Source organism: Leptinotarsa decemlineata, unplaced genomic scaffold (genome assembly GCF_025532065.1).
Source record: "Leptinotarsa decemlineata unplaced genomic scaffold, Ldec_3_MD MMD2_tig00026358_RagTag_RagTag, whole genome shotgun sequence".
Lineage (NCBI taxonomy): Eukaryota > Metazoa > Arthropoda > Insecta > Coleoptera > Chrysomelidae > Leptinotarsa > Leptinotarsa decemlineata.
Window position 1 is genome coordinate 2,406,331 of NW_027412703.1, and position 21,246 is coordinate 2,427,576.

A 21,246-nucleotide genomic window follows, 5' to 3' on the forward strand; every position below is an offset into this window, starting at 1 on the left:
CCGCAAGAAGTATTCGGTTTTAAAGATTTGACTTATAAGATTCCGCAATGTCAAGAGCATTTACCATAATTCGTAGAAATTCATCAACATTTTGGCAGAATGTTGATCTATAAATTGCAATTACTATTAATTCTAATTGTTTTATATAACAAGCTGCTAGTTCACTTACTCATTCTTTTGACAGCTCAGTAATTTTATGTAGATCAACACAATCAAATGTTTCATGAACAAATATGCATGCACCCCCATTTTTGAAAGAAGATCTGCAGAAACAACTTACCATTTCAAAACCAGTTATATTATAATAAGATTTCTCATAATTATTTAACCAATACTAACCAATACTAACTTTGAAGCCAGCATCAAAATGTTTCATGTAGATTCAGAATAAATTATGAACTCACTTGTAAATTATTTGAATCGTTCTAAAGGTTTGAAAACCTGGTAAACTTCTATCGATAATACCCCACTCCATCGTCCCCGGCGGTTGATTTCCATGTTTTTCTCCGTATATACATCCGCAAACAGCACATTGAATATGCAAATGCATGTTACATTCCTGTTGTTCTCTCAGTGAATAATTCAAACATTCCAAATGTAGCACATGGCTGCATGGTAATGCAATCACAACAACAGTTGGTTTGAGGGGTTGCCTGCAAAAAGGACATGGCTGGCGAGGAGCCCATTCACTAGGCTTTGAAATACGGACATACTGAGAGATTGCTTCACTAGCTGGATCCAATCCTGAAATCAATCATATTTCATGTTTATTCCACGAAATAAATACATTTACATTATTGTCTGATAAATAGAAATTTGGTCAGTTAGGAAAATATTACCTACAGTGACTTGGTATGAAGGATCTTTAATATTATATTAGATTATTTCAAAAGTTTTGTACGTTTGTACGAGTCTCCTATGAACTGCAAAATCTCAGTGAGTATTTACTCAATATAACCCAAATAAGCGTCATTTGAATCGGTGCACTTTAGCCAACCACAACTTGATTGATTCTTTCAGCATAGAAATTGTATGCTCGGGATTCGATGATGTCAAGAAAGTTCGTTTTTGTCTGGTCCTGATTGGCGAAGGTTCTACCAGCGAGAAAGTTTTGATGGGTGCTGTCCTCTTCTGTTGAATAGTGCCGGCTGCTGCTGACGCAATTTTCGGTACATTTCGTTCATTCCCTCACAATAGGACTCTGCTCTGATGGTTAGGCCCCGTTGCAGAAATTTATAGCGCCAGTAACCATTGCCTTTTTTGGTGGGTTTTCGCCGTTGGAAAGCCCCTGGGTGGCTCATCGGATCAAACTACTGTTCTGAACGTTACTATTGTAATAGAAGATCCACTTTTCATCACACCTGACAACCCCATCCAAAAAAGGATTGTTTTGGTTGGGCAAAAGCAAAGGACAGTCCTCGAAACAAGAGAATTTCTCAAATTGAACCAGAAAAATCATACACTCTGAAGTCAAATAGATAGATAGATAAAATGTATTTGTTCAGGATAAAAATACAGTACCCCTGAGGGCATAGAACATGTCAGTATAAATATAAACATATATCACAATAATATTAGGTTAAAAGAGGAAGGAAAGATGTACAGTACATAAACTGCACAAAAATATATGCATACATATAAAAGTATTAATACATGTAGATATAGGCTCTTACGAGTCCATGATGGTAGTAAAAGCAGTCAAATAGATCAAATAATAATAGTATCATTTGAATACTCGTCAGTTGCATAGTATGCTTTTTCAAGTAAAAATGCTTTTAATTTTATTTTTAATGTTGTTTCATCGAATTCCCTCACTGTAAGAGGGAATTTGTTGTAAATTGTTATTAGAGTATGCGGTACGTTTTTTTGAATAAACGAGAAGTTTCGAGTATTACAGGTCAAGTCTGACTTATTTCTTGTAGAGTATATGTGTGTCTTTTTAGAGTTCTCAAAAAGTTTGGTGTTTTCCTTAACAAATAGTATAGTATCAAGAATGTACTGGCTGTATAAGGTTAGTATTTTATTTTTTATAAATAAGGGTTTACAACTATCAGTTTGTTTATGGTTGAATATAATTCTAAGGCATCGCTTTTGCATCTTAAATATCTTGGGGACATCTGTCGAAGCACCCCAGAATATTAAACCGTACTTGATCCTTGAGTGAACTTGTGCGCAGTAGACACACAGCAGCGTTTATATCTATTGATCTTGTTAGTACTCTTAGAGCATAGCAGTATTTTGCAATATTTTGTATTATTGAGGTTAGGTGAGATTTCCAGTCCAATCTAAGATCAAGCTCAATTCCCAAGAACTTTGTACTTTTGCAAGCTGATATTGTTGACCTACCATCTGAGGCTGAGTATTCACATGCAGTTGATTGTTGGGAAAACTTTTATTACCTATGTTTTGTTTATATTCAACTTCAAGTGATTATGTGTGAACCAATCTTCCAATGTATTCAGTGCTTCAAACACGCTTCTGTCTAATTCTTCAATACTATGTTCCTTGATTATTACACTTGTGTCATCTGCAAACTGCAGTGTTGAAATCAATAGCATTTGCTAGCTCATTGGTATACAGAATATATAGCAACGGCCCTAAGATTGATCCTTGCGGAACTCCTCTCAAGATTGTTAATTCATCTGACTGTATGTTTTCATTAGTGAGGTGGCATTTTTCAACAACTCTTTGTGTTCTATTTTGCAAGTATGATTTTATTAAATCGACTGAGATTCCCCCGATTCCATAGGCATTAAGCGTGCCTATTAGTATATTATGGTCGACACTGTCAAAAGCTTTTGACAGATCTAGACAAATCATTAAAGTGTGTTTTCTTTCATTTTGACTATTTAGCACTGTGCACAAGGCTTGATAAATCACTCGTGTAGTAGATTTGCCTCTTTGGAAGCCATTTTGGGTGTCACTCAATAACTGAAACTTTTCTAGATAGGCTATAAGGCGATTTAATAGGGCTTTTTCGAATATTTTACTAATGGTCGATAGTAGAGCTATTGGTCTATAATTTTCAATTAGATTTCTATCACCTTTTTTGAAAATTGCTTTTATGTGAGCAATTTTCAATTTATTGGGAAATATGCCATTGCTAAGCATCATGTTCACAATCAATGTTAAGGGTTTTGAAAGTTCTTGCGCAGTGAATTTCAGTAGTTTTACAGGAATTTCATCATAGCCGACAGATCTCATGTTTTTTAGAGATAGTATTATGCTATAAATTTCACTTTCAGTTGTTGGTGTAAGAAATAGAGTTTGGTTCGATGATGGTAAACTAGCAGGATTATTTATTTTATTGTTTGCTGGTTTGGAAAGGAGACTAGCAGGGTTATTTAATTTTGGATTTGCAGGTTCCGAGCATTGATTTATGTAAAAACTATTTACTTTATCTAGTACTAGTAAATAGTGTACCATAGTATGACAACGAGGTTAAAATACATTGTGACAAAAGAGATTGGGCTCAAGATGTTCAAAAATAATAGAACTGAAGAAAATTGGAACCACTATAAATTTCTTTGAAATAAATGTGTGAATTTACTGAAACTCAAAGAAAAAAAACACTATTATAATAAAATTGATCAAAATAGGTCAAATCCGAGGATTATGTGGAAAACACTCAAACAGCTTGTAAGTCCAAAAACTAATAGTAATACGTTTACTGATGGTTTTATTTCAAAATAAATGGTCAGTCAGTCATTCATAAAAATAATCTAGATATTGCAGAATCATTAAACAATTATTTTATTGATAGCGTACAGGAAATTGTGAACACTATTGATCAATCTGATTCACTTCATGAGAACAACGTTATATCGATTAACAACTCCTTCGAGAAATTCAAAGTGTTGGGGTTAGCAGATCTGTCTAAATTGATCAACGGAGTGGAAATGAAATACAGCAGTGAAATACTCAATTGCAAACTTATTAAAAAAACGTTTGGTGTTATAGGAAATGCATTGTTGCATTTTATAAATACAGCTTTGAACACTGGCAGATTCCCGAAGGAGCTCAAGACCAGTGTCCTTGTGCCAATTCAGAAAGTCCCTAACACAAATAAATCCTGGGAATTTAGACCAATCAACACCTTGCCTTGTATTGAAAAAATATTAGAACTCGCAGTTTATAATCAACTCATTGAATATCTAGAAAATAATGATATTTTACTAAAATATCAGTCAGGTTTCAGAAAACATAATTCATGTGAGTCTGCATTAGAAGTCACAATATCAAAATGGAAAGAATCAATAGATAAGGGACATTATATCATAGCCGTATTTTTAGATCTTAAAAGAGCTTTTGAGTCAATTGATCGCCACATATTAATAAATAAACTGCAAAGTATTGGTATCAGGGAAACTGTTTTATTATGGCTGACTGATTATTCATCACAACGCAAACAGGTAACCAAAATAAAAGATTCAGTGTCATCATCTCGCGATGTCATTTTCGGGGTACCTCAGGGGAGTGTTTTGGGACCTATATTATTTTTAATCTACCAGAACGATATAGATACCATCCATGATTGTGATTTCATGAATCTTTTTGCAGACAACACAATTTCAGGAGATAATATAGAAACACTAGCTGATCAAACGAATAATGAACTAAGAAATGTTTTCAAGTACATGAATAGCAATAAATTAAAACTCAAGACCTCCAAAACAAAATATATGATCTTATCAACTGGTTACAAGCTATCACTCATCAACAATCTCAACATAAGATTACAAATTGCAGGTGATGTAATAGAGTTCGTAAGTGAATTCAAATACTTAGGTTTCATGGTGGATAATCGTTTATCTCTTCATGCTCATTTTGATTATATATATAGAAAAATTAATAAAAAAAATATATTTTTTCTCAAGAATTTCATCTCAGCTTTCGATGTACTCAAAAATTACATTATATAATTGCATAATCCAATCCCATTTTGATTATTGTGCTAGTCTGTTATACTCATTTGACGAAAATAAGGTATCGGCTTTACCAAAGTTACAGAATCGTGAAATGAGGATTATTTTACAAGTGAATAGATATAACATTATATCAAATATGTTAAGTACATTGCAGTGGCTGTCTGTTTCCCAGAGACTGTACGAGTTAGCAATGATATTTATTTTCAAACTAACACATAACTTGCTTCCAACTTATTTTGAAGAATTTTGAATATATAAATCTCAAATCCATAACCACTTAACAAGAGCGAGTAGCTCCCAAAATTTCCACCTTTCTCGAACTAATTTGACTAGTACGATGAAGTCTTTATTTTATGAAGGTTTGAATGAGTATAACAAACTCTCACTTTCGTTGAAAGATTCAATAAATGTTTTCCAATTCAAAAAAGAGCTCATGAACTATATATAATATACTTGATTTTTTTTTCTGTTTGGTAATATATTTATTATGTATATCCTCATGTTGAAACCATTCTGGAATCATTGAAAAATGGTTTTTATTCTTTTTATCTTCATCATATCATCATGTTTGTTATTTATGTCATTTATTTATATATTTTTGAGATAATGTATGTATATTTAGGATGTCCTAAAGAAATCAACAATTTATTTACCAGAGATTGACGGTAAATCCTGAACCACTCCATCGTCACTTCCGCTACAATGCATGAGGTCTGAAGTGGAAGCAGTTGCTTGACTCTCTCTGCTTTCTTGGCTCAAATAGGTTGAGACAGTGTCTAGGCTTGGCCTTCGACCAGACTTTGTGCTGCTACTGTCAGCATCTAGTAATGTTCGGTTTTCACTTGTTTGCGATGGAGCACTATTAGTAGATTTATGACCTGAAAATTAATTGATGGGGAAAATTAAAATCTCTAGCATAGAAATAATTTAGTGAAATTACATTTCACACATATTATAATTGAAGAAAAAGATACGCTGAGATTAATATATCAGTTAAGGGTCTTTTACACAAAAAGTTATTTTATTCATTTATTTATCTAGTAGGCAAGCCTAATATACAAAAATATTACAAATTTATAAATATCTTACAACATTTAAACTATGTATATATAATGAACATTTGAAATTGCATTTAAAGGAAAACAAAATATACATATATCTAAAGATCACATTAAAGAAACACCAACAAAAAAAATAACATAATGACCTGTCTCTAATAATCAAATCAAAGCATGCTTTATTATCTGAAGAATAGAATTCTTATTGACAAAGCTCCTAAATATAATAGTACATAAATCCTAACTGCTTAAAATGAGCAGGAAATCATGATAATTAAATGAAATTAAAATTATGCAAACCAATATGGATTGTCGGATGTTAAAAGTGGATGTACTTAATGTATATATACAGTCATGTTTCTATAAAATATTTTCACAACAATACAGTAGAATAGAAATAAAAACAGTTTTCCCTAATTTATTCTATATTAATTGGTTATAAATACAAAACAGGAAAGAATTGTCAGATGATAAAAACATTAAAATAATATATATACATATATACACATATACATATATACATACACATATATACACACATACACATACATATATACACACACACAGACATATATACATATACACACATATACACGTACATAGACCCATGTACACACATATAATAATTTTATAAAATGTTTGATTTCTTAATACAGTTAATATGTACATACATATATAGTCATACATACACACCTACCTTTAAAACTATTTAGTGAGAGACATAGATACGACATATTTTGTACTGCTGTCACAACTATTCAAAATTTTGTTCAAAAAATTCCCTCAAATCATAAAACGGTCTTGTTATTAAAAAATTTTTTACAGCCCTTCTGAATTTCGGAGTGCTATGAATATTTTTAATTTGCTTCGGTAGATGGTTGAACATTTTCGTACCATTGTAAACAATTGAATTTTGGTATTGGGTGGTTCTGGGGACTGATAAAGGTATATATTGGCCATTTGCCCTAGTATTACGTGCAGTGTCATTACTTCTTTAATGATGACTTGAATTGGTTTATTGAATTAGATTTATTAAATTAATTTAAGCCTTTATGAAATATACTATTCCATCCAAATTTAGTGTTTGTTTCATTAATGTAAAAATTGTTAATTCTTCTGGTATTGTAATCTTGAACTTCATTATTTCTCAATAATAATTTTTGAAAGTAATTGGGTAGCAGTCCTTTATGCAACTTAAATATACAGATCATACTCATAAATAATATATGTTCTTCAACTGAAAACCAGTTTACACACTGTAACATCAATTTAATTGCTGTGTAACGGTTAGACAGGTGAGGTTGTATTAGACTCTTTAAAAGATTCAACCTAGCATACATAGACGCTTTTTTACATATAAGAGAAAAAGAAAAGTTTTTAGATATTTTTTTACAAACAAAAATCAGCATGACTATTTAGTTCAAAATTTTCATCAATTATAAAAATTAAATATTTTATTTCAGTCACAATTTCAATGTTAACATTATCAATTTTTATAACAGCATTTGCCCAAACATTTTGATCATACTTATAAGATGATGTCAAAAGCATTTGTTTTACGACATTTAGTTTAAGTTTATTATTGAATAAATATGTTTCAACGCTATTTAAAGACCTATTTATTTCAACAATTGCCTGATCCGAATTTTCATGTAAACAATAGACCAATGTATCTGCAAACAGATTTATACAGTGTGATCCATAAATTTGGTCAATATCATTTAGTTAAATAATAAAAAGCAATGGACCTAACACACTACCCTGGGGTATGCCACTATCAATTATAAGTTAATCTGACAATTCTTTTCCAAATTTTGTTTTTTGTCTTCTGTTGAATAAGTAACTTTGAATCCAATCAAAAATAATCCCTGATATGCCATAATACTTTAATATTTCAAGTAGAATATTTCTATCAATATCTAGATAGTTTTTAATTTTTTTGTACAAATTGTGTGACGTTTCATTATTTTATATTTTCTTTAAAAAAATCTAGAACATTCTCTGGAATATATTACTGTTATTATTATTATTATTATAATTAAATAAAAGAGAACATTTTTTCAATGATGTTCCCACTGATATTTTTAAAACTCCCAAAGAAATATCTCAAAAACTTATACTTACTAAATATATTCAAGTTATTCAGTATTTGTCTGGCTAAGTTTGTGGTTGTCGTGTCATTTCCACTTTTTCCTTTGTTATTCGATTTTTTCTTATTCACGTTTTTCTTGTTATTTTCAGTTTGGTTGAGAGCAGCACTACTTCCTATTACTTTAGTTGGAAGATTTTGTTGTGGGTTATTTGACGGTCGGCAAGATTTTTTCAAGTCTGCAGTTCTGCGACCTAAAATATAGAATTTATGTTAACGAATATTGTTAAAAACATTGAAAACTGAAAGAAAAATTAACCTACTGACTGATAAAAACACGTTCAAAGTGTTTATTTTCCATTCTTCTAGAAAATCATCTTCACGAGTATGCGGTAAATATTTCATCTCTGTATGAAATAGATCATAATTATTGTAATTTGAGTAGAACGATTAATAATGTTGGCTTTTGTAGGAGTTTATAATGTATTTACTATTGAATATTTGTAAATGCTTCTTGGTTAAGTAGAGGCGCATTACTCAACGAGAATAAAAAATATAGGCATTATTATCATTAGTAAAAAAAAACAAAATGTCAATAAACAATTGCTCTTATATTTGAAAAAATAGGCCCTAATCGAACAAGTTTCTGGGTGGTCCTATATGTTTTTTCACTTACGGACCAGGCTTGTGTATGGGCCTTATTGAGTAACAGTATCAGAGTCTCTGGGATACCATTGGTACTTGGGTACCTTCCAAATTCCCAACCCATCATCAAAGTAGGACACCATGGATAAGGAAAACCCCTTATCTCATTCTGAATAGACCAGAATTGAAATCAACTTCAACATATCAAGGGTGCTTAATCAAGTTATAGGAGAGTCAGATAGCTTGTAGAATCCTGTGTTTACAGGGAATTTACAACACCGCCGACAACCCTCAGAAGTCGACACTTGTGCGAGCTGAGGACTAACGAGGTCTTACCTTTTAACGTGCGATTGCTAGCACGGTAAGACTGTAAATCAGTATTTTTCGGTAAAATTTTGGTAATTTTCTTTGATATACATACTAGTTGTAGAATATATAAACTTGTAGAGTTTTGGTTGACTATGTTTTTACAAAACATAGTTAAAAATAAGATTTTAAAATTCCGAATGATTGCGATGGTTGGAAAAAAATTTATTCGAGGTCAAAGGTCAAAAATCTCGAAAAAAATTGTTTTTTCGCGATTTTCAGGAAAACGGTAAGTTTTATCATAAAATAACCTCACATAAAAATTGTAGATCATAAAATTCTCCACAAAAAATGTATCAATACTTTTTTTTCTTAGAGCCACCGTTTATGAGATTACGACGAGTTAAAAAGTTGTAATCGTCACTATATGCATAAGTATGCCACGTATATACATCTCTGAAGTTGTAATTTAAGTAAAAGTATTAACGAGGAATATTAAAGCTGCAGAACAACGTCGTCGAACTTTAGCAACATCTTCATCTTCCGATATTCCATTTGATGAACTTATGACAGTTCCTACCAGTCAACAGAAATTTCTTGAAAATACTCACAACAAATCTCGGTTCATTTCAATGTTGAAGGATAAGTTTATTGGCGAAAATATATTGGTTAAACAGGCTAATAACGATGCCGACGTACTGATTATTGAAACAGCTATAGTGCAATTTAATTTGAGAAATACAACTATTGTTGTTGGTGAAGATGTAGACTTACTCGTACTTCTTACTGCTCAAACTCCACCTGAAAAAACATTTTTCTTTCTGAAGCCAGGAAAAGCTCAAAGTCAAACCGAAATATATTCGTCAAAAAGTTTATCTACTCTTGCAAAGAGACAAAATCATGTGCTATTTTGTTACGCAATAACTGGCTGTGATACGACGTCTTCATTTTACAACAACTCCTCCTGTAAAATGCAGTAACAGTCTTTAAAATGTTTGAAAAACAAGATTCAGTTCAATGTGCTGAAGTTTTCAAAAAAAGTTATTTGAATCAACAAGAAATTATCACCAACGGGATTCAGTTTCTTCTTTCTATGTACAAAGCTCCGAAAAAAAACCACCTGCTTAGATAAGTATCGATAAGCATGTTTCATAAAAAACACTAAAAATAAGCAATTAGCTTGTCTTCCTTCCTCCAACCTCAGTTGCTGCTCATCAACATCTTTTCCGGGTATATTACCAAGTTCAAGTGTGGCTTGGTTATCAGCTAGACCCACAAGACTGGGGTTGGAAGTTGGTCGACAATGCATTAGAACCTATTCCGACTTTACTCCCTCCTGCGCCGGAAAAACTGCTGAACACAATTTTTTGCAACTGTAAAAAGGGATGCAGCGCTAAATGTGGTTGTAAAAAAATTGGACTGTTGTGTTCTCTGGGATGTACACATTGTCAAGGCCAGTCATGTTCTAATGTTGAATCACCAATAGTGGAGGATTCATTTGATACCAACGAGGAAACATGCGATACATCACTCTTGACGCCGTTTTCCTACATCCAGGATGAACATCAAGAAGAAGAAGAAGATCAAGAAGAAGAAGATCAAGAAGAAGAAGACCAAGAAGAAGAACGACAAGAAGAAGTATTTGAAGGTTATGACTCAGATGAATAAATTTTTACATTTTTTCAATTTCAATAGCTTTTATAATTTCCAACCCTCCCTAATATATTTTATTATGCAAGTTTTCAATTTGACAGAATCACAACAGACATGTGGAATAGGCCTACTGGGGAAACCACGTTAAAAAAAACGCAAGTACACTTCCTCATAGGTGGCGTGGAAACGTGTGCATATAACAACGATTACAACTTTTTGACTCGTCGTATCTCAGAAACGGTGGCTCTAAGAAAAAAAATATTGATACATTTTTTTGTAGAGAATTTTATGATCTACAATTTTTATGTGAGGTTATTTTATGATAAAACTTACCGTTTTCCTGAAAATCGCGAAAAAACAATTTTTTTCGAGATTTTTGACCTTTGACCTCGAATAAATATTTTTCCAGGCATCGCAATTATTCGGAATTTTAAACACGTGTTGAGGTGTTAAAATAACGGTTTGGTGTTGGGAAAAACCTTCAGTAATATTCATTACTACACCAAAGGTTCCAAACAGTGCACCACGAGTCCAAAAGTAAGATTTGACTTTTGCAATTGTGACCTTACGCAATTTTGACTTTCCCTTTGATCTTGTGCTCGCAAGGAGAGTCAAGAATATTTTTATTAAACCAACATCCAGAAAGCCGCAAATTTACACCTTACCTGTTACAGCAGACAATTCTTCTAATCTGACCTTGACAAGAGGGTACGGAGCTTGTTTGATTCTTCTTACATTTCTCATATATCCGTTGGTTAACCACCTTTGAGTTAGATTACTGAAGTTAATCAAATAGGGAAAGCCCAAATGAGTTTTACTCATATCCAGTAATTGATCTCCCTGGAACAAAAAGAATTCAGTGAAATCTTGTTGGTGAAAATCAACAAGAAAATGTAGAAAAATTATCGGGTTCATATTACATATGTTTTTGCTACTCACCTCTCATGTGAGACCCACCAGATATTACACAGACGCCTGATGGCCTTACTTCAATTTTTTGCGCAGCAGGTATCCGCCATATGTATCTACAAAATCGTAGATCTCACATGTGAAGTAAGGGATTGGTATTTTTTTATTATACACACACGCGCGCATATATAATACAAGGTCTGTTTAAAAAAAAAACCAAAACACGTGTGTTTTAAATGAAATTCAAATTTTCGAACAGGAAACTATCAAAGATAACTGTGATATACTCAACGCTTTAAACAAATATTATATCAATAGCATAAAGGACATAATTGAAAATATTGACAAAAGTATGCCAAAATACCCTATCACAACTCTGAATTATAACTCTCAATTGGAAGAATTTAGGATGGTTGATTACATGGAGTTAAAGAATATTATTTTTTCAATGCCCAATAAAAGTAGTACCAACGACATAATATTACAGAACCGTTAATACTTCACTAGAGACTAGTATGTTTCCAAATGAATTGAAAATAGCAACAATAATTCCACTGCCAAAGGTATCTAATTCTAATAAAGCTTCCGATTTAAGATCAATAAATATGCTAAGCTCGATTGAAAAAATCTTAGAAAAGGTAGTGTATGAACAATTGGTAAGATATGTTGAAGATAACATAGTTAATAGTGTTCAATCTGGTTTTCGAAGCAAGCATAGTTGTGAAACGGCATTTCAATGTGTTTCAGATAATTGGAAAACAAGTTTGGAAGGAAATAAACTAGTAGGTGCAGTATTCCTTGATCTACAGAGGGCTTTTGAGACTGTGGATAGAAATAGATTAGTGCTAAAGATGGAAAGTATCGGTATTGTGGGTGAAGCATTGAAATGGTTTGCAAATTATCTTGATAATAGAAAACAAAAGTTGCTTCTGAATAACATAGAATCCGACGAAATAGAAAATAAATTTGGGGTGCCACAAGGTAGTATTCCCGGCCCTTTACTCTTCCTTATTTATATAGATGATATAGTAGGAGAAGCTGGAATATGTGAAATCCACTTATTTGCAGATGACACCCTCATCTATTTTTCTTCCACAGACCATGGAATTTTGACGGAAACGATAAACTCTACAATAAATTGTATTCATAAATGGTGTTGCAGTAATTTACTTGAAATAAATGAAAATAAAAGAAAATGTATGCTCATTGCAAAAGAAAACCAGATTAAAACACTGCCAAGCCAGAATTTGGAAATCAAACTATGCGGGAACCCAATCGAACAAGTGAAAAAATCAAATACTCGGGTATTATAGTTGAATATGGACTAACGTTTAAAGAACATGCAAAGTATATATTAAAAACTATTTCTTTTAAAGTAAACTTTTTTTTCAGATGTTCAAGATACCTTAATGCATGGACAAAAACGGTGATATACAATAGTATTATACTTTCCCATTTGAACTATTGCTCCACTATTTTATACCTACTGAACCAAAACCAAATTAACAGGTTCCAAAAACTACAAAACCGATCGATGCATATCATTTTGTCATGTAGCAGACGCACTCCTTTAAAAACCATGTTGGACAGTTTAGGATGGTTAACAATTAAAGATTATCTGTTGTACCAGACACTTATTTTCATTTTTAAAATCAAAACATGACGGGCACCTAAATACTTAATTGATAAAATAAGTTACAATTTTGAACTGCATCAATACCCAACCGGATCAAGAAATTGCTTTCACTTACTTCTAGTAAGGACAAATACTTCTCAAAATTCTGTCTTTGTTAAAGGACTCAAAGCTTTAAATGATTTAACCCCAGAATTGAAGGATATAGATCCTATTGACCTTTTCAAAAAGTTATTAAAAAAATATATGATGGAAAAACGTAATGAGACTTGACGTTCATTTTATAAACACACAGGATCTATAATTGTTGTGAGACGTAAACTTCTAGTTTAGAAACTTTTCATATTTTTTATGTATTCGCAAGATTTTATGCTAATATATTCGAGACGAGATGTAACTTAGTAATTAACAATTTTGTATGTATGAGTGTGTATACAGGGCTTTTCATGATGAGCGTTAATTAGCCGTTTCTGGCAAACTATTCAACGGATCAACCTGAAAATTCTACAGTATGCATGAGTCAATATGACCTACAAGCCTTAAATATTTCAGACGTTGTTGCTTCTACTATAAATTAGCGGCTTCTTTGATTTTTCAAATGGAACACCCCGTATATAATATCATATTATGATTCATTATCACTTTGTCAACAAATTCATATACTATTTCCCTATACCTATCTATTACCGTTTAGAAGATATAAATTGATTTCGATATTTTTTTACCAAACATGAACTTTAATAAATGCTGATAATCTTGAACTCTCTTGCACTAAAACGATCAAATTTGAAATGGAGTGGAGTGATACTATGAGAATCTTCACTTTGAGTCATATTTTCATTTGCCTCATACAGGGTCTTCAAAAAATGCAGATACTTTGATCTCATGAAAAAATGAGTGAAACTCAATTTTTTCAAATGGAACACCCTGTATATTTCAACATTTTTGAGCTCTACATCCAATTTTAGATTAACTTTGTTTGGATAATACTATTTCTATTTTGAACCGTTTTCGAGATAAACTGTTTCAAACGGAAATTGACATGGTTTCCTTGTTCATCACTCATTTTTGTAAAACAGATTTCGTTTGATGTTTCTCAATTAGTCACATATAATACAATGAAAAGATAATTATTAAAATACTCTTCAACCATCGAATGAAACTTCTCTTCAAACAATAGTTTTATTAATGCTGAAATATGAACTGAAAATGATAAACCCATAAATTAATGAGTTAATTTAATCGTTAGTGTATTTCAGAATATGTTCAAACACATCTCCACCTCTACTTAAACAAACATGTAATCTCTTCAAAAGATTGTCATGTGTAGCGCTTCTGATCAAGTCTGGAGTCAAACTATTGAAAGCAGTTGTAACTCTCGATTTCATATCTTCCATTGTTGTTATTGGAGTAGAGTAAACCATATTTTTAATGAAACCCCACACGAAATAACCTAATGGATTGTTGTCTGGTGTTCTAGGAGGCCAACGTAAAGGTCCATTATTACCAATCCATCTGTCTTTGAAGATTTCGATTAAAGCTTCGCTGACTGAATGAGAATTATGGGGTGGAGCACCATCCATTTGGTACCATACACGTTCTCTTCCTGGTCTATTATTTAAAATCATTTGAATTCCATTCCTTAGTGAATCTTCATATTTTGATGCATTCAAATTATCATCATAAAACTCGATATAAAAAATTGACTCATTCTTTATGGCACAAAATACATTGAATTGTCATCTTTCTTGAAAACCCCTTTGGCGGACAACATGGGGATTTTCTGGCGCCCAATAATGAGTGTTGTGTCTATTGAAAACTCCATTTTTTGTGAACTTGGCCTCATCTGTCCATATGATATTGTCAAGGAAATGATCATCCTCTTGAGTCTTGACAAGTAACCATTCAAAGAATTCCACTCTACGAGGTAAATCAGTCTCTTTCAAATGTTGGACACAGTAGAACTTATAGGGATGCCATTTATGCTTATTAAGAATTCGACAAATTGTCACGTAGGGTATACCTATCTTACTTTCAGCCTCGTGCAGAGAAGCATTTGGAAATGCATGAAAGTATCCCAAAACTGTTATACCATTGTCATCATCATCCACTTTAGTCTTCTTACAAATGATTTTTGGACGGAAGGTTCCATTCAACCTACAGTTTTTTAGTAGTCGATGTTCTACTTGCAATTCTTTTGCACTCACCATAAATTATTAATAAATTCAAGAAATCTTCATTACTGTAACCTAATCTTGACATTATTCTATTATAGTTGGTAGCTATCACAATCAGTCAAAACCACCAACGAAAGTCTGACGTTAAATAATTGGTTTATTTATTTTTCCAAAGCACACTATCAAAAAATATTAATGTGTACTATTGTACGTTAGAGACCAATACCTCAATGTAAAGAAATTGTAACTTTTTCTAAAGTAGGTACATACCAATTTCGAGTTGACTGATCTGAGAGTTAAAAAACTGGATCAAAAAGAAATATTACTAAGTACAAAAAAAATGTTGAATATACAACATTTTTTTTGAAAAAATTGAGTCCCACTCATTTTTATCTCTTCAAAAGATTGTCATGTGTAGCGCTTCTGATCAAGTCTGGAGTCAAACTATTGAAAGCAGTTGTAACTCTCGATTTCATATCTTCCATTGTTGTTATTGGAGTAGAGTAAACCATATTTTTAATGAAACCCCACACGAAATAACCTAATGGATTGTTGTCTGGTGTTCTAGGAGGCCAACGTAAAGGTCCATTATTACCAATCCATCTGTCTTTGAAGATTTCGATTAAAGCTTCGCTGACTGAATGAGAATTATGGGGTGGAGCACCATCCATTTGGTACCATACACGTTCTCTTCCTGGTCTATTATTTAAAATCATTTGAATTCCATTCCTTAGTGAATCTTCATATTTTGATGCATTCAAATTATCATCATAAAACTCGATATAAAAAATTGACTCATTCTTTATGGCACAAAATACATTGAATTGTCATCTTTCTTGAAAACCCCTTTGGCGGACAACATGGGGATTTTCTGGCGCCCAATAATGAGTGTTGTGTCTATTGAAAACTCCATTTTTTGTGAACTTGGCCTCATCTGTCCATATGATATTGTCAAGGAAATGATCATCCTCTTGAGTCTTGACAAGTAACCATTCAAAGAATTCCACTCTACGAGGTAAATCAGTCTCTTTCAAATGTTGGACACAGTAGAACTTATAGGGATGCCATTTATGCTTATTAAGAATTCGACAAATTGTCACGTAGGGTATACCTATCTTACTTTCAGCCTCGTGCAGAGAAGCATTTGGAAATGCATGAAAGTATCCCAAAACTGTTATACCATTGTCATCATCATCCACTTTAGTCTTCTTACAAATGATTTTTGGACGGAAGGTTCCATGCAACCTACAGTTTTTTAGTAGTCGATGTTCTACTTGCAATTCTTTTGCACTCACCATAAATTATTAATAAATTCAAGAAATCTTCATTACTGTAACCTAATCTTGACATTATTCTATTATAGTTGGTAGCTATCACAATCAGTCAAAACCACCAACGAAAGTCTGACGTTAAATAATTGGTTTATTTATTTTTCCAAAGCACACTATCAAAAAATATTAATGTGTACTATTGTACGTTAGAGACCAATACCTCAATGTAAAGAAATTGTAACTTTTTCTAAAGTAGGTACATACCAATTTCGAGTTGACTGATCTGAGAGTTAAAAAACTGGATCAAAAAGAAATATTACTAAGTACAAAAAAAATGTTGAATATACAACATTTTTTTTGAAAAAATTGAGTCCCACTCATTTTTTCATGAGATCAAAGTATCTGCATTTTTTGACCCTGTATGAGGCAAATGAAAATGTGACTCGGAGTGAAGATTCTCATAGTATCACTCCACTCCATTTCAAATTTGATCGTTTTAGTGCAAGAGAGTTCAAGATTATCAGCATTTATAAAAGTTCATGTTTGGTAAAAAATATATCGAAATTAATTTATATCTTCTAAACGGTAATAGATAGGTATAGGGAAATAGTATATGAATTTGTTGATAAAGTGATAATGAATCATAATATGATATTATATACGGGGTGTTCCATTTGAAGAATCAAAGAAGCCGCTACTTTATAGCAGAAGCGACAACGCCGCTTCGTCTGAAATATTTTAGATGTGTAGGTCATATTGATTTATGCATACTGTGAAATTTTCAGGTTGATCCCTTAAATAGTTTGTCAGAAACGGCTAATTAACGCTCATCATGAAAAGCCCTGTCTGTATAAGTGTGTGTATATATACTTTATTGCTTTATGACAATCTACAAGTGACAACAAATCAATTTTATTTTTAGATTTTGTTGATTTCTTTTAAAATTGTTACTCATTGACCTGTATTATTAGTCTTTGACTAAATGAAGGATTTATATATCTTGTCGATAAATACCGAAGGGAACAAAATTAATTTCACATTGTAACATTACATTAGCAATTTTTTTCTTACCCTAGCCCAAGCCTCTTCAATCAGACACTGTATGTCCATGTCAAAGGGATGCCATTCTTGACCATGATCAGAACCTGCACATTCCCACCTAGCCCCCTTACCTGCAGGGGAAGACGGCGAATAACATTTTCTTCTGACAGGTACGATGTCTCCTGAAAAATAATGCAACTTCATATCTAACACTTTTTTTTTAAACATGGGCTGAAAAGTCCTTGGCCTACGAGAGAAAAGGCGTTTTTTTGTTAAAAATTCGCTTTATTTATCAACATAATCTCCATACAGAGCCAGTCAATCATTCCAGTACCGCTCTAACATTTCAATGCCACTTTTGTAGAACGACTTATCTTTTTGCCTCAGAATAGGACTCAGTTTCGGCAATAACCTCTTCATTCGAGATGAATTTCTTACCAGTGAGAATTTTTTTGAGGTCTGCGAACGGCCAATATTCGCTGGGAGTCAAATCTGGCGAATAAGGTGGAAGTGGGAGCAATTCGAAGTTCAATTCATGTAGTTTTACCATTGTTTTGATTAAATTGTGACACAGTGTGTTGTCTTGATGAAACAAAATTCTTTTCTTTTCCAAATGTGGTCGTTTCTTTGCAATAACGCTATATAATATTCACCTTTGATGGTATTTCCCTTCTCAAGATAGTCGATGAATATTACACCATACACATCCCAAAATAACAACGCCATAACCTTTCCAGGCGATTGTTGTGCTTTCGAGCGCTTTGGATGAGGTTCACCAGTTGCTCTCCACTTAGATGATGATCGTTTTGATTCCAGAGTGAAGTGATGTATACATGTTTCATCCACTGTAATATATCGATGTAAAACTCCGGTTTAGTTATGTTTGTACACGGCCACTGTTCAGAATCATCAAGACATTCTTGTTTTTCATCAACGGTGAGCTTGCGCGAGCCCACTTTGAACGACTTTGAGCAGAGCTTTCTCATAGTCAAATGCTCATTGATATCACACAACTTCACTTTTCGATCATTCGAAAAGATTTTGGAGTTATTGCCTTATTTGGACATCCACTGCATTCTGCATCATCGGTGTCGCTTTGACCACGTTTGAAGTCAGCAAACCAAAAATTAATTGTTGTTTCTGAAGGAGTGGAGTCCTTATAACACTTTTCAAGCCATTGTTTCGTTTGAACGGTATTTTTTTCCCATCAAGAGTCAGGGTAAAATAAAAACATAAAATGGTTTTTAATTCGTTGTTTTGAAAACAACAAAAGTAGTGTTACTCTTAGCACAGTAACTCACAAACTTATGAGTAGGATATCATTAAATTTCAACACCTTTTTTTTAAAGGTAAGTACTAACTGCAAAAGCGGTGAGTGCAATAAGACTGGCGCCATCTATGTGTTAGGCCCGAGACTTTTCCATGTAATATATCTATAAACTGAATTTGATCGCGAGCGTATCTGCCAATATAATTCTTTATTTATGGCATTGCCTATTTCTTACAAAATAATTAACAAATTCACACATATGTGCTGTAACATTAATCTATCTAAACCAATTAATTACAATCTTTTCTCAGTCTTTTTAAATGGTTTCAAAAAAGAATTTAAAAGATCTAAATCTACATAGTTGGTACAATAAAAGGGTACTTGGAAGATTTATATATTTCTTACTGTCTTTGGATTCACATTAAAAGTTATAAGTTCAACAAGTTCTGTGAATTTGTGTAATTTTTTATGAGCCAGAGTATTCAAGTTAAGAATTCCCAATATAATTTTATAGTTATATTCACCAATATGACATTCTAATGTGTATGCAGAGTACCTTAAAAACTTGTTTTCAACACTTTCAAGCATATCAATATCCACATTATATGAAGGTCACCAAATTGTGGACTGATCTAACAATTGATTAATATATAAGTTATAATTGAAATTTTACTCAAAAAATGGAGTAATGAATTGTTTCAGTAAACATATTGATATAAACTAACATTATATTTTCGAAAAAGTGGTGAAAGGAATTACTGAAATTTAATAGTACTGTTCTTCAGAACGTCAAGTAGTTTCATTCACCAAGCCACCGCAACTTACGGAATTCAAGAAGCATTCAGTAAGATTGATTATTTGAATTATATTAAATGTTTCATGTCAGAGTATAACAAATTAAGGAAGATGGGGCAATAGAATAAGTTGATATAAAAAAACTTACATTTGGAAAATTAGTATGTAAGGTGACATGTGAATAAATATAGTGGATTTTTCAGTTGGGTTCAAAAGAAATGAAGTTGTTTAAAAGTTTGACGATTTCCTTCATTTTTGCATTTGGTGTTTTATTGGTGTTTTTTGCATCACTCACGAATGAAATTTAAATGGTCACTGCAAGAATGAGCTTGTTGAAAAATATATTTTTCTGAAGTGTCATAAATTATATAATGATACCAAGGAGCATGTTGAAATATTCTTATTATTATTCAAACTTATCTTGGCTACCACACCAATTCATGATTTATGTGGAGAATAAAAAAGTTTTTATTAAAGAGTTGTTTATAAACAAAAGGTCAATCTGACATGTACATTTTCTTCATATCTCTAATTTTTGAATTATTTACTGTTAGTGCTTCTTAGCACTCTGCAAGTACTAAGCACTACTATGTTAGCCAAAAACAGTATATGTAAGTACCTGATTCTTCCAACTCTTGAGTTAAGGTCCTCAAATTTACAAAGTAATTCAACAAAGTAGGATCCGCATCCGACAAAATAACTCTGGTGAGCTGCTTTCCATTTGCCCTTTCTAAATGTTGACTAACTGCTGGGCTATAAGGTTTCCAGTAACCAGATCTTATTTCATATTCCCAAACAACAACTGCGTGCCCAGACATTATTGAAGCCAATGGGGATTGTGGCATTTATGAATATTGTCGCTCATTTTTCAAACTATTTATATAATCCAATTTGAGTCTTTGATTTTCGATTCCCAAATTAGGCACACATCTTTCGTTTTTTTATGTTGGAAGCTCAAGAAGTCATAGACCAGAAACTAGAACAAAAAATTACAGAAACCAAAACATGAAACAATCCATTTTACAAACCCAACCAGCGATATCATAAGATGAACCGGTCATTGAAGAGAGAACACTTGACTCCACAAACTAAAAAAGGATAGAGATAGATATACGTTTTGGCATTGCTTCACTTATACACTTGAAAGTCAGAATTAATGTCATGATGTTTCCAATTCTTTGTTATATCAGCTGTGAATAAATAGTCTAAATACAAAAAAAATTGCGAATACCACTAAATAATTAACTGTGCTTAATTTCATTACTGTTTAATTAGGTACACATAAATGACTACTAAGTATGCAACCTATATTACTGATGACGTAGTTAGAAGCACCTTCAATAATTGAATAGGACTGGCCGATACTTGATGAAAATCCATAATAAAGAACTAATTAATACAGTTTATTGTATGATTTTCACTATGAAGGGTTTTACAAAAACCGCCACATTCGTTTGTACCTTCTGAGGTT

At 32.3% G+C, this 21,246-nt stretch overlaps 1 protein-coding gene across 1 annotated transcript in view; it reads right to left on the minus strand.

The window, feature by feature from the left end:
- The window catches only part of dx (deltex E3 ubiquitin ligase), a 33,033-nt gene extending 12,221 nt beyond the window's left edge, over positions 1 to 20,812 (minus strand). Inside the window, exons 1-6 of the mRNA XM_074184760.1 lie at positions 20,395 to 20,812; positions 17,741 to 17,892; positions 11,345 to 11,519; positions 8,111 to 8,329; positions 5,582 to 5,806; positions 405 to 744 (exon numbers count right to left, since the gene is read on the minus strand). Coding sequence (XP_074040861.1) covers positions 405 to 744; positions 5,582 to 5,806; positions 8,111 to 8,329; positions 11,345 to 11,519; positions 17,741 to 17,892; positions 20,395 to 20,620 — 1,337 coding nt within the window. The 5' untranslated portion in view covers positions 20,621 to 20,812. The remainder of the gene's footprint in view (positions 1 to 404; positions 745 to 5,581; positions 5,807 to 8,110; positions 8,330 to 11,344; positions 11,520 to 17,740; positions 17,893 to 20,394) is intronic.
- Between the last annotated feature and the right edge of the window lie 434 nt (positions 20,813 to 21,246).